Source organism: Monodelphis domestica, chromosome 4, assembly GCF_027887165.1.
Source record: "Monodelphis domestica isolate mMonDom1 chromosome 4, mMonDom1.pri, whole genome shotgun sequence".
NCBI classification, from domain to species: domain Eukaryota; kingdom Metazoa; phylum Chordata; class Mammalia; order Didelphimorphia; family Didelphidae; genus Monodelphis; species Monodelphis domestica.
Genome location: NC_077230.1, coordinates 384,507,341 through 384,522,200, shown reverse-complemented (window position 1 = coordinate 384,522,200; position 14,860 = coordinate 384,507,341). Strand labels below are relative to the sequence as shown.

The 14,860-nt window shown below is 37.9% G+C and overlaps 1 protein-coding gene across 2 annotated transcripts in view; it reads left to right on the top strand.

Moving 5' to 3' along the window:
• Positions 1-14,860, top strand: part of KDM1A (lysine demethylase 1A) — an 84,172-nt gene that overhangs the window by 51,750 nt on the left and 17,562 nt on the right. For both annotated transcript variants that reach the window (XM_007491203.3, XM_007491201.3), the window contains one exon: positions 9,463-9,605. In XM_007491203.3, the coding sequence (XP_007491265.1) occupies positions 9,463-9,605 (143 nt within the window). The remainder of the gene's footprint in view (positions 1-9,462; positions 9,606-14,860) is intronic.

The following is a 14,860-nucleotide window of genomic DNA, read 5'->3' as shown; positions in this document are numbered from 1 at the left end:
CTTGATTGCCTTTCTCTGCACACTCTCTAGCTTATCAATGTCCTTTAAATGATGTGGCCCAGAAGGGAATATAGTACTCTAGATTGAGGCCTACCAAGGGCTCTGAGCTCTCTCTTCTTTGAAGCTATATCTCTTTTTATAGTCCAAGATTGTATTACCCATTTTGGGTTGTAGCATCATACTATTAACTCCTTGATCTTACAGGCCACTAAAGTCTCCAGATCTTTTTTAGAACAGTTTCTAACTAGTGTGAGACTTTAAAGATTTATTTCTTTAAAATATTCACTTTCCCATCACTACTCAACCCCTTGTCATCTTGCTTCTCCCACTCTCACTTGCCAGAAACCCCTCTCTCCCAGCTTGCCAATTGTCTCTCAGCTAAATCTAGTGCTTGATTCAGTTACCCCTTCTTCCTAAACACCATCTCCCCCCTACCCCAAGTCTTAATGACATAACTCTTTCTTGGTTCTCTTCCTACCTGTCTCATCTCAGTTTCTTGTATAGGATAATTGGTCTCAATAATAGCTGTATCTCAGGGAACCATCTTAGACCCTCTTCTTTCTCACTACATTTAATCTCTTATGATCTCATTAGTTCCCATGTTTGACTATCACCTCTGTTTAAATGACCCACAACAAAATCATCTGTCCCTGAGCTCTAGTTCTCCATCTTTCATCAGTGTGCCATAGGCACCTCAGAATCTATATATCTCAACCAGACTCCACTATTTTATCTTCTTAAACCAATCCTTCCTAACCCCCACCCCCTCTTAAGAGCACCACCATTCTTCTAATCACTCAGGTTCGGTCTTTGATCTTGTTCATCTTTTCATTCTGACCTACTATAGCCAGTCACTGAGCTCCTCAACATCTCTTCTATCCACTTTCTCTGCATTCACACCAAAACCACTGTAATTCAGCCTTTTAACACTTCTTGGATGCTGGGTTGTTGTTATAGCATCCTCATTGATTTATCTGCCTTTAGCCTTTCCCCTCTCCAATCCATCTTCCACTCAGCTGCAAAATGGTTATTTGTAAAGCACTTATCTAATCAGGTCATTCCATTCCCCTATTCAGTAGGGGATTTTAATGGTTCCCCAGTGCCTCTCAGCATTTAACACTCTTCCGAGTGTGGTTCCAGTTTGCCTTCCTAGGCTTATTATACATAATTCCTTCTCACTAGCCAAACTAAGGGACTTTGTCTTTGAATGGGCTCTCCCTTCTTCATTACCCTTTGGGAGCCCTAGTTCCCTTCAAGGCTCAACTCAGAGACCATCTCTTTCCTAATTCTCTAATGACATGGTTATCAGAGTGTGCTAGACTTAAAATCAAAAGGACTCTTAGAGGCTGTCTAGTCCAATTTCCTCATTCAACAGATGAGAAAATAGAAGCTCACAGAAATTCTGTGGCTTTCTCAGACCATTCAAGTAGTAACAATTGATATTCAAACCTGAGTTTCCTGACTCTTGCTCTATTGGGTTTTTTTCTTTGATGATTTTAAAGACCTCCTGCAATTGAATTCAAATTTATTTTGTATATATCTGAACATTTTATTTTCACTATCACTGTCCTCTCCCCAGTCACTGATGGTCTATGATCTTTTTAAGGGCAGACACTTTTATAGATGTTTTAGTTATATCTTCAGGGCCTAGTAGTCAGTCAATCAATAAACATTTATTAAGTTCCTATATGTGCCAGGCATTATGCTAAGTTTTGGGGATACAAATAACAATGAAGACCATCCCTGCCTTCAGGGAGCTTTAATGGGGGAAGGCAGTACATAAAGGGAATATAAAATGCACTGTGGGGTGAGGTAGGGTGGTGGTGGTATTCAGTATAGGACCATCACTGAGAAATCCAAAAGCATAATAACTGGTGAGAAATGGGGAGAAAACGGCTTTATTCCTGCCATAAATAAAGGCCCTAGAGTTCATGGCTATGCCCTCTAGTCAGACAGTCCAATTGGGGGTCCTGATGAAATGTGAGAATCTAGCAGATACAATCTTGCAACATAATGAGATTTCCCAGCAATGAGTTTGCTGGGGAAGGAAGGCATGATGGAGCAGTCCAGAATGGTATTAAATTGCCATGTGGAGATTATGACCTAAGTGTTTCCAGCTTGATCCTTATACAGAAATGGGAATTTTCTATAAGGAAAATTCTTCTAGTCCAATGAGTCAGATATACTACTTTCTTCTTTTGTTGTTGTTTAATCATTTTTTAGGTATGTTCAGTTCTTCATGACACCCAACCAACTAGCCAACTCCCCCCCATGGGTTTTTTTGGGGAGTATCCTGAAGTGGTTTACCATTTTCTTCTCCAGCTTGTTTTAGAGATGAGGAAACTGAAGCAGAGTAAAGTGGCTTGCCCAGGGTTATATCTAAAGCTAAATTTGAACTCCCAAAAATGAGTCTTCAGACTTCAGGCCTGGTGCTCAATCTGCTATGCCACCTAGCTATCCCTTTCTTCTATGTAACCTTAACCTGAATTTCAGCTACCTACTTGCAGCGTGACCTGCTGTAGTATTATAATGAGAAACCAGACAAGGACAAAGTTGGAAAACAAAATACTTTTTAATTCAAAATAGCCTTCAGTCATCAGTGAAGGAGCTAGGAGTTGTTTGAGATCGAAGAAAAAATTCTAAATTTCTTATTTCTTTGAAAGGGAAAATCAGTCCACAGCCCACACTTGAGGCCCACTCATTCTCATTTGAGCCCAATTTATTAATTAGGTGATACAGTCTCACAAATGCTTTTGACATCTAGATTTTTTCTTCAGTTGACCTTCATTCAATCCTACCTTATAGAACCTTTGTATTCTTTACTTACAGCTGTCACAAATACAACCTTTTTACAGTTGAACCTATTTGGACTGATTGTTACAAAAAAGATGTCACTGTGGGCAATAGAAAATCCTCTAGTGCAGTGGTTCTTTTTTATTTTAAGCTCTTCAATTGATACATTAAGGAAACCAATCTCTTTTACATAGTTGAAGCTTATCAAGTGTTTCTTAGGAAAGGAAAAATTAGCCCTGAATAATGATTTAACCTGACTTAAATATCACACTACAAATTTAGACTTGAGGCTCTAGAGGGCCATCTGTTCCAACCAACATGAGTTAAGTAAAGTGAAACCCAGAGAGAAGTGACTTTCCCTATAGTAACATAGCAATTAATAACAGAGCCAGCTTTAAAAACTCCAGCTCCTCCAATTTAAAGTCAATGCTCTTTTCATTTTGTAAATTGTCTTCCTTATTCTCTACCTCAGAGATAATGTTCACTTTCCTTTGGGACCATCTAGGTGGCTGAGTATGTCCAATTTAGAAAGTATTCAATATGAGGCATATGTTACATTCCTAGTAGAAAACCTAAACCTTCATTTAAGGAGTTCATATTCAGGAATTGAAGTTATACCCTTTTTAGGGGTTCTGTTCTTACTAAAGAAAGAGAGGAAAGCAGTGTTGCCTTTTTATTGCCTAGTTTATTACATCATGGCCTTCATGCTGTTTTACAGTTTTTTAAAATGTGTTATCCTTAAAAATTTCTCTTGGATGTATCCATTTTGTAACACTCCAAATCTCAGTTTTGTTTATTATAGTCTTCACCTGTAGAGATAATCATTTGGCTCCCTAGCACCATTATATACTTTCAGAAGAGACAGTTGTGGAGAAGAATGTATGAGTTCATAGAAATTCATGAGGATATATGATAACTGGTCCAGTGGGCATGTCATCATAGAACTCATTCAAAGTCATGTCCCTGTGACCCAATCCTTCCCTAAGATGATTAGTTGCCAGGTTAAGGTTATTTCTTCCCATAATGTTTTTCTCAAAATCTTCTAGTGCTTGAAACCAATTTCTATTTTTCTTTGAAGTTTTGCATGTGATTGCTTAGATCTCACCTTCCCCTATTGACTCTGTGCTTCACTCTTTGTCTCCATAGAAATTTTATAGGGTTAGGTATTTCTTTTGCTGTTTGCTCATTTTCCCTGCCTTTGAACTGGTTCTGTCACCTCTGTTGATGGCTTCCTGTGAGTTTTGCACTTGGGAAAGGGCCAAGAGTTGTGGACTTCCAGGCCTCACTATGAGGTGGGGCCAGGACCTGGGTCTTCAAGGGGTGGTTCTGAGGTGTGGGGTGTTCTGTTGTTGGTGTAAACCAGGGTCCTGGAATCCCAAAGTTGGCCTATGCCCAGGCTTGGAACCTGGTGCAGTAGGTGGGGGGGGGGGAAGAGGGACTGTGGTTGGCCAGCACTCATCTGTGCAGTTTTGCTTCTGGTTGCCCCTTATCCTGTGAAAGTCTCTCTGCCTACCTTTCAAGTTATATTCAGCAGGAGAGCCTCACTCTGTCTTGCTGTTGGTTTTTGACTCTTGACATTTTGAGGCACTTTCTTTTTTTTTTCCAAACCCTTACCTTCTGTCTTGGAGTCAATACTGTGTATTGGCTCCAAGGCAGAAGAGTGGTAAGGGCTAGGCAATGGGGGTCAAGTGACTTGCCCAGGGTCACACAGCTGGGAAGTGTTGAGGCACTTTCTTAAAGATTGGTTTGGAAGGATTGTTAGCAGTTTCAGCTTTTACTGCTCTTAAGCTGCCATCTTGGTTCTTCCCCCAACCCCCCAAATGTTTCTCTTAAGTGTGTAGAACTCCACCAAATGTGATCACATTATCTAAACAACATAGCCAGAGTCTTTTGAGTATTGAAATAGTTGTGTGCTGTTAGTTCCTCACATTTTCCTAGTGCCCTGAACAAGTACTTGCTGATCCCTTTGCAAAACAAAACAAGACAAAAAAGCCCACTACCATGGCTTACTAGGGCGTCTTAATAAAATTTAAGGCTAACAGTAGTCTTTTGACTTAAAAATCGAGTAGTTTGATGACAAGGGAGGATTTTTGGTTTTTCCTCAAAAGTTAGCTTTTTTCCCCCCTGGGGGGGGGGGGGGGAGTCAGGTTGCTTTGTTAGACATCTTATTTGATCCTCATAATCATGATAAGAACTACAAATATTATAATTTCCATTTGAGAAATAGGGAAACTGAAGCTGTACAAGAACCGTTAGCCTCTAGCTAAGAAAAGTAGCTGGGATATGAGCCAAGTTTTCTAAAACTAGTGCCAGTGGTCTTTTTTATAACTTTTGAAATATTCCTTAGGTTAAGAATCTGTAAGGGTTGTTTATATTGTGATTAATACCTTTCTCAATATAATAGTCTGAGAATCAAAAATTGTATTTAAAAATTAAGCTACTGTGGTTTTCGTTTTAATTAAGCATTTATTTAAAAAAAACTTCACTATGTATCAAACACTGCTGTTTTTCAAAATTGCCTATTTGCTGCAATGAATATTTCATTCCATTCTTTTCTTCTGATAGAAATGATGGAGAGGCAGCAAGATGGTACAGTGGATAGGGGACCAGGCCTCAAGTCAGGATGACCTGAGTTCACATCTGTGTTTACATCCTAGCTGTGTGATCCTAGAAAGTCACTTAACCTTGTTTGCCTAGCCCCCTTCTGTCTTAGAGTTGTTACTAAGACAGAAAGCAAGAATTTAAAAAGAAATGATGGAAATGATGTGAGTTCTCACAAGTTAATGAGGAAAAGGGAATAAACTAAAATCTGTATTGACTACATAAGGATGATAGATCTAGAACTGGAAAGAACCTCAGGGGAGATACATTAATTAATTCAATTAATTCATTTAGCTTTGGCTCAATAATCTCTGTGGAGTTCTTTTCATTGTTGACTCTGTAAGATCCCTAAATACATGTTCTCCTACCTTAGAAATTGATTCAAAAATGGGAGGAATAGTAATCTACATATCCCAGGAGAAAACAAGAGGTCAAAGATCTGTTTGGCTTTTTTCCCCCCCACAATTGTGTTCTCAACAGAACCAATTTATTATCTTGAAGTTTTTCTTTAAGATTTATTTTAGCACATGAAGCATCTTTTAGATACTTTTCCAGTGTCCGTTTCCCTTTTAATATTCCTTTAGGTTACTGAACATGACAGAGATTGGTGGGTCCTGATTTCATGAATGATGTTGTTTGTCCATTCTCTCAAGGCTTTTTATGAGCCAGGTGTTTTCATTATTATACTAGAGATGCAGAAATGTCATCTTTGGTGTTTATTCCAATGGGACAGCAATCTTTTGGTCTGTCATCTGCTTTTTCTTTTTGTTTTAATCTTTACTGTTTTATATAGTCCTGCATTGTTCTTACTCTTAAGTGCTTTCTGCCACCCACCCTAACCCTTCCTTCCTTTTAAGACTTTGCCTTTTTGGCCATTTCTTTGCCTTGACTTCTCCTCCCCACTTCCTTTTTTTTTTTTAAGTATTTGTATAATGTGCCTTATTTCCCTAGTGGTTGTCACAGCTTTTGCGGCTAACAGACTGCTTCTGTCATGCTGTGTGTTTTTTAAACTTGTTAATTTTATTGCTGATGTACAAAACTAAACTTGACGTGGCTGTTGGGCTGTTATTTACAGTTTATTTCTCTCTCTGCTGCAATGGTTAAAAGGACACTGTCAAGGTATTTTTTCATAATTTTTATCAAATCATTTTCCTCACTGTTTATAATAACCCATTAGAAGCTTGAAATTTCAATCTGTTTCCCTCCCAGAGTTCCTCCTCATTCCACATTCACGCTGGTTTGTTGTTGTAGGGCTGCTCCTGAGTGTTGGGCTAGTACTTTTTGAGTTTTTGTTACTGAGCGCATGTAAGCGTCAACTTTTTTTTGATGGTGGGATACATAAGGAGAAAGTATAATGTATTATCCAAACTTAGTGATCACATGAAGGGGAGAAAAAAATAGGGTAAATTTGGTCCCACTAACCTTGACAGTGTCCCTTTAAATATTTCTCAACCACAAACCCTAGAGCCCAGTTATTGATCCTGAGTGCTGCAAGACTTTTTCAGTATCACTTGTCCCATGTGACTGCCATCCCAGCTACAAAGATTAAAGCTTGTCTGAAGCAACATTCATCCAGTTGGTACTGGAAGAGCTTTAATCTCTACTGTTTGCATATCTTTGTATTAAAAATGCCTCGTTATTGAGGCATTGGAGGATGTAGCCCTTCTGTCTCTGTTACTGCATCATCCTTTTGATAAGGATTTCATCTTCTCAGCTACACTATCACAGGAGGATGAGTTTTCCTCTCTTAAGAGAAAGCAATAATAAATTATGGAAACATGACCACTCAGGCACCACTCAGTCTTCGGAAACTGTACAATTCCTAATATCAAGGTCTTGGAATGTTAGGTTTTTCATAATTCCATTGAGACATCTGGGTGAAAAACATTCTCCCTCTGGAGATTTCTCCTTGGAAAGGATTTACAGGTTTAGAGTGCCCAGAAATGTCCTATGATAATTTGCAAATTTGCTGAAGCAGGAAATTATCTCAGTATTGCTGTGAGGACGTGTTGCACTTCCTTGCCCCTAGAATAGGACATGAACAACTCAAGTTAGAAATCACCTAGTTAAAATTCCTATTAGAAATGCCTTTTAGACAATTTTTAATCTGAATATTTCTCATACTACAAATAAGAGAATGACAAAAGGCACCTGTTTTCTTTCTAGAATTCTAGATTAAGTGAGTAGATCACAGTATTAGGTCCACCAAACTATTATGTACAAATCACAGAATCATAGAAAATGAGAACATAGTGTCAGAGCTGGAAATTTCTTTTAAATGCGAAATTTAGAACTGGAAAAGACCTTCAGACAGAACCCCTGTACAGAATCTTTGAGATTATCTGGTGCAACTTCATTTTACAAGGAGTTGTTTCCCCTTGCCCAAAAACCTTGAAGTAGTACAGAACCAGTTGTAATATAATTGAGTAGTGGATATACATATTTAAAGATTAACCTGCCTTATTTCTCAGGCTAGTACTGGCAGGACCTTTAAGAGTAGCTCTCTAGCACCTAGAATACACCATATACTTTCAGGGTTTAATGCTGCTCATCTAGCTTTCTATAAGCCTGCTTTGGAGTCAGTCATGTCTTAGGTGTCAAGAAAGAGAATTCTATTTCTTTCTTTTATATCTCCGTACTCATTATTTCTCTTATAACTTTCTTTATGGCTCCATAAAAATTGATCACCTGGAATTGCTCAGTGAATTGGTGAGGAAACAAATTCCAATTTTCTGAAAAGGCCAGTCAATTCAGAAAAGGGAAAAAAAAGATTTTTAAAAGAAGAATGAAGAAATTGTTGCTGAACTATGGAGCACTGGTTGAACCCCCATTTCATGTTCCTTTACTAATTAAAACTGACTGTACTGTTCGTATTCACACATCTTTTCCAGTAACTGGAAGCTTATCATTGCACTTAAGAAAGAAGACTACACTTATCCTGAAACCAACTAAGTTGGCAGCAAAGGAGAATTATAAACATTGAACTCTAATAGATTCCCCATTTACAGTGGGAGGTAGATTCAAGTGGTAGAGGTGAAATACTGGTTCTAGGCATGTTTTCTCTTTTCCCTTATTGCTATCATTTACTGATTATCATGGCTACAGCTAGTCAACTCAGCATAAGGACAAGCAGCAGTTCTCTGCCATTGGTGAAGAGGGGATAGTGTAATCTCAGGACTGGAAGTGGATAAGAGGAGGTAGGGCTCTTTTCTATCTTAACACCAGCAATGACCCAGACCTCTGAGTTTCCTACTCATCATTTTCTTATGAACTCTTGAAGAACTTGGTACAAGTTAGATCCAGTGCACATTTCTTGGTGTCATAAAGGGGGAAAAAAACAAGGAACAAGCCAGAATGCCCTTAAAATAATATATTTATAGTGTTTCACAGTTTACAAAATTACTTTTTCTCACAATGATCTTGTGATGTAGGCAGTACAAGTCATGGTGTCCTCATTTTGACTTGCCCTCTAGGCAAAGAGCTGGATTGAGAACTGAGACCCAAGTATCCTGATTCCAGGCCCTTGTTCCTCCATTCTTGACAGCTACTTTTCATCCTCTTTATCCTCCTCATTTCAGTTGAAATTCTGTGGGGACATTGGGTGGGGCTTCCAAAATTCTTGGAGCTTTTCTCATATGCCCTGCCATTTTTTTTTTTGCAAGAACATGACATTTTACAACATTCCCAGGTCTTGGTTTTACATCCTTTGCTTTCTGGGGCTTTCCCTGTGTGTTGTTCTGCATGCCAGCTCAGCCCAGTGCATGCCAGCTCCAGTGCAAGTCTCGCTTCATGTAACAGTCCCGTTGGCACGTGTGAAATCTTTTGACCTGCCCTCTTTATGTGGGTAGAGCTTCATCTCTGGAAGGGGGATGTCAGAGATAAAACAGTATGTTTTATAAACTAATTTAATGGAATAATATAAGAACGCAAATTTGAACCTAAAATTTACCCCTTCCAGATTATGCATTTTAACCTTTCCTAATTTTGTGATGTTTTATGGACAGTTTTGTGTTTTTTAAATGACTTCTCTATTATGAGAACAAACTCAATTGTTCATTGGATTTTCAGGTTCCAAAAGAAAAAGATGAAATGGTGGAACAAGAGTTTAATCGACTTTTGGAAGCCACATCCTACCTCAGTCATCAGTTAGACTTCAATGTTCTCAACAATAAGCCTGTCTCTCTTGGTCAAGCCCTGGAGGTTGTGATACAGTAAGTACCTGAGAGGAGCAATATGGGATACTATGGAAAGAGGGCTCAACTTGCCAAAAGACTTGATTTCAAATTACTAGTTCCCACACTTAACCTTAGTCACTTGAGCAAGTCATTTAATTTTTGAGCCTCAACTTCATCTATCCGTAAAGTGAAGAAAGAATACTACATGCACCACCTACCTCATAGAGATTTTAAGAACAAGGCTGTCAGGCATACAGTAAGCAGATCTACCAAGTACTTGATAACTGTGTGCCAAGTACTAGGGATACAAATACGAGGGGCAAAAAGGCATCCCTTCCCTGAGATTACACCATTAGGAAAAGACAACATATAGAAGTAAGCTTAGTGAGAGGGAAGGGTAGGAAGGAAAAATACCTGCTACCAGCCTTGAGGCAGCTGAGGCATGATGTTAAAGTCAAAAGCAAAGCCAGGAACGAGAATGAAAGTTGGCTGGTCTGAGTCTTGTCTAGAAATGGAGGCCCCAAGAGAAGTTCATCAGTAAAAGAAAGGGGATAGCATGGTGGCGGAATGTTTTCAGAGAAGGTCACAGGCACAGTGTCAAAGTCTAGAAAGCAAAGTCAGAAAGACAGTACATTTGGTAAATCTATCTAAATATAAATTGTCGATATTAACCGTTGCTATTTCTTGTCAGTGGTAATGAATTCTTGAAAAGATTTGTTTAAATTTTGTAAATCTTTAATTATTTCACCTGTAATAGCAAGCTCAGATGTTTCATGTCTATATACAATATAATACATTTTCTTTGTATGTATATATGAATGATTTTCTCAAAAAGGGACTATGGAGTGGGTGGGGCTAAGATGACAGAGAAGTAATAAGGACCCATTTGATTTCTACCAATTTATCTCCCCAAAAGCAAATATAATACCTCAAAATGAATTCTGGAACAGCATAACCCACAGAAAGACATGGTAAAGTAAATTTTCAGCCCAGAACAACTTAGAGGGCAAGCACAAGAGATCTAGTACACTAGAGTGGAGGTGGAATGCAGCACACCAGGGCAGGCCCCATGGAGGCAACAGGCCTTAAGTGCAACTGAAGCACCAACCATGGCTTCTGAAACTCATCCACAAATGGGGGAGTGTAGGGGAACGTGTGCGACAACTTTTCATAAGGAGATTCTAGGGATCCCTTTGCTGGCTCTAGATGCAAGATTTGTTGAATTGCTCATATTGTGGTATGGATTGAACATTATTTGTTCAATTATTTTATTGATTGAACATTTATTTGTATGTATACTTTCATGCCAAAGGGGACTGCCCCCTAACTGGCTTTTTGTCAATGCATTCAGCAATTATTGGTTTTGGGTTTTTTTCTTTCTTATCATAAAATTATTGTAATCTTTAAATTGATTATGTTTTTATGATCCTTTGGGGAAGGACTTCTTCCCAGAGGATCAAACGGGGAATGTAAAATTGAGATTTGAACTCTGGACTTCAATCCCACAAGTCCTTGCTCCACTTTCCCAAAATGCTTTGTAATCTCACGGAATTCTGAGGTGGGCGAGATCGAGAAGGTACTTAAGCTGATTGCAAAGGCTTTTGAGGGCTCTCTTTTTGGACTTCCTTTTTGGAGCAGACGTGGCTCTTTCCATAATGTAGGTGAGGTCTTGTCTAGGCCTCTAGCCTAGGCACGTGTTTTTTCTTACTTGTATATTCTTAAATTCTCAACCTTTAATAAACCTCATAAAATATAATACTCCTTGCAGAGAGAAACTAATTTCTACCTGCCTCAGTCTCTCCGTATTCCTTAAATTTTAATCTTTACAATATGCAGAATTAGGTCACAATCCTAAAGCAAAGTTTCAAGGTGAGGAAGAGTACCAGCATATGCTAGCACTTGCAGCCACAGTGGAATACGAAAACCTGGTCATAGTTTCAAGGGGGAAAAGAGTGCTTGGGGTTACTCACGGGCCTGGAGAGTATTAAACACACCACTCTTTACATCATACTACCTTGGAAAAACTGAAAACAGATTCCCTAATTCCATCTTTAAAGGCAGCCTCACAAAGAACCTGAAGCCTGCCTAGAACAGTGCTCCTTTCACCACACAGAATTTTTTTGTTTTTTAAACTAAAAGAAAAGAAAAAGACAGGGAAATGTGCAAACCTCAACTTAGGTTATTTTTGTGACAGAGTAGACTCAAACTCAAAAGAGGACAGCAAAGCCAATACTGCTGTATCCAAAGCCTCCAATAAAAATATTAATTTCTTTAAAGCTCAGAAAAGGATTTTAAAAATCAAATAAGACAGGTAGAAGAAAAATTGGGGAAAGGAATGAGAGTGATACAGGAAAATCATGAAAAAAAGAGTCAACAGTTTTAGAAAGGAAGCTCAAAAAATACTGAAAAAATACATTAAAAAAAAAAGAATAGGCCAATTGGTAAAAGAGGCACAAAAATCCAAAGAAAGAACTTCTTTAAAAGCAGGATTGGCTAAATGGAAAAAGAGGCGCAAAAATTCACAGAGGAAAAAGAACTCTTTACAAGATAGAAATTGACCAAATGGAAAAGGAGGTACAAAAGCTCATTCAAGAAAGTCATGCTTTAAAATTAGAATTGGGCAAGTGGAAGGCTACTAACTCCATGAGACATCAAGAAACAATCAGAAGAATGTCAAAAGTCAAGCAAAAAAGAAAGAAAAAATAGAAGAAATGTGAAATGCCTCTTGGGAAAAATAACTGACCTAGAAAACATATCCAGGAAAGATCATTTTAGATTTACTGGACCATGAGGCAGATGGGTAGCTCAGAAGATTGAGAGCCAGGCCTAGAAATGGGAGGTCCTGGGTTCAAATATGGTCTTACACCCTTCCTAGCTGTGTGACCGTGGGCAAGTCAATTAACACCTTCCCTTCCCCACCATGGCCTAGCCCTTACTGCTGTTCTGCCTTAGAACCAATACAAAGTTCTAAGACAGAAGATAAGGGTTGCTTTTTTGTTTTGTTTTGTTTTTTTGTTTTCTTAAAGAATTACTGGACCACCTGAAAACTGTGATTTAAAAAAAAAGAGCTTAGACATCATCTTTCAAGAAATCAAGGAACAGGCGGATTTTTCTGGATATGAAACAGGATGCCACTTAATTCCCATGAGTAGCAAGCAGGTAGAATTTATAGGGAAATGAAGCTTAGGTTTCAAAATGAAATCAATTTACAAAATGGAGTCAGTTTGGTTCACCAAATTCCCAAAATTCTCATATTCCCCATTTTGATTTGTGGTGGAGGGAGCCAATTTACCATCAACATTATGTGCCAACCAAAGACCACTGGGAGACATCCTCTCACGTAGTTCAATACAATAGCTAACACATTCTAAGAACAATAATTATGATGTACAAACCTTACTAAACTAAGTCAGGGTAGAGATCAAACTAAATAGAGGTCACAGTGGGCTAATTTTGAAAGGAGAGATTTATATGTCACCAAGATAACTCAATAGATATAAACAGCATGAAACAAAGAACCAAAGCTTATGGTCTCCTTGTATCCTAATAACCCGTTCCTAACATCCATTTAAGCAGCACATTTTGTCTTGAGTACCAGATATCCCATGTAGTTGTCTAGTCCTTGGAAATATCTCTTCTTGGACATTCTGTAATAAGCTACAGCTCTGAAGGGGGCTATGTTTCTTTGTTTCCAGATCACTGGTAGAGATTCCTATATAATTCTGCTGAAATCTGCTAATAGAAAGACTTAATAGAATTTACTACTATCTCTTAGATTTTATTTTTCAGTAAGTAGTTCATGTGGTGAAAACAAGCTCAGGCTTTATGGTTCTGGTCCTATTAACAAAACCATAAGAAAAACATCAAATTTAAGAACCCATAGACAATTCTGAAGGACTTATGACAGGGAATGTTATCTACCTCCAGAGAAAGAACTCTTGGAGTCTGATATCAGATCAAAGCTTACTATCTTTCACATCAGTGTATTTTTGGTTTTATTTTAGAGTTTTGGTTTTGTATGAGTGTGCTTCTTGCAACAACGATATATATGGAAGTATGTTTTGTATGATAATTCATGCATGGCCCAGATCAAATTACTTATCTCTAAGTAAGAGGAGGGAAGGGAGGAAGATATTTTGAATGTTATAATTTTGGAAAACACATTTTGAAAATTATTATTACATGTAATTGTAAAAATAAAATATATTTGAATTAAAATGAAAGAATCCATAATTTAGGGGCTCAGTAGATTGAGAACTAGGCCTACAGATGAATGGTCCTCGGTTGAAATCTGGCCTCAGACACTGCCTAGCTCTGTAACCCTAGGCAAGTCAGTTGGCCCTCATTGCCTAACCATTATTGCTCTTCTGCCTTAGAACTAATACATACTATTGATTCTGAGATGGAAAATAAGGGTTAAAAGGGGGGCAGCCTCAATGCAACTGAAACTCAGTTTTTACATACTCCTTGCTGTTTCTCTTTTGACCTAAACCTTATATCTGATATAAGAATCTTTTTTTTTTAATTGTGTCTGACCTACAATAACCAGATAGATACTTTAAAATGGGAAAATAACTTCACTTCTTTTGCAATTATTCAGGAATATTAAAAGTAAAATCCTTAAACCAGTTTTGAGAACTTATGGTAACACATAATAATCTGAATTTCTATACTAAATACATTTGAAAGTTAAATTATATATATACATAATTCTACTTCATCCTATTATAATAACTCAGAAATATTCCAGAATCAATCTATTATTAGATTTAGTATTATACTTATGAAACTTCCATAACTCACCTGCTACAATTATAAAAATTTGCAATGAAAGAAAAGGAGGGACATTTTTGATGTCAATACTCTTCCCCTCAAGGGCACGGACTGACTTGACATATCTCATAACAAAGGGAAAATTCCCTCATCTGTTTGATTCCAGGCATGAGTCATATCTGATAGCTAGTTGTATAGTAAAACTCCACATTATTCATGATATTTCAAAAGCCAGGTTTAGGATTAACCAGGTAGGGTTATTTCCTGTTCAGAAAGGAAATAGCACAGTGGGGTAAGTCAGGGTCAAGAGAATCCTCCTTTAGGCCACACCAAGGTTGTTCCCTTAACTTTTCCTGGGAACAACCATACACCTGTAGCAGTTCTGAGACTGAATTCATTTCCTTCTCATTTCTTCTTTATCAGAACACAAGATTCAGTTCAGATGCCACTATCACAAAGCTTTCCTTAATCTCCTAGTTGTTATTTTTTTTCTCCTTTTCCAAATTACTGTGTTTACT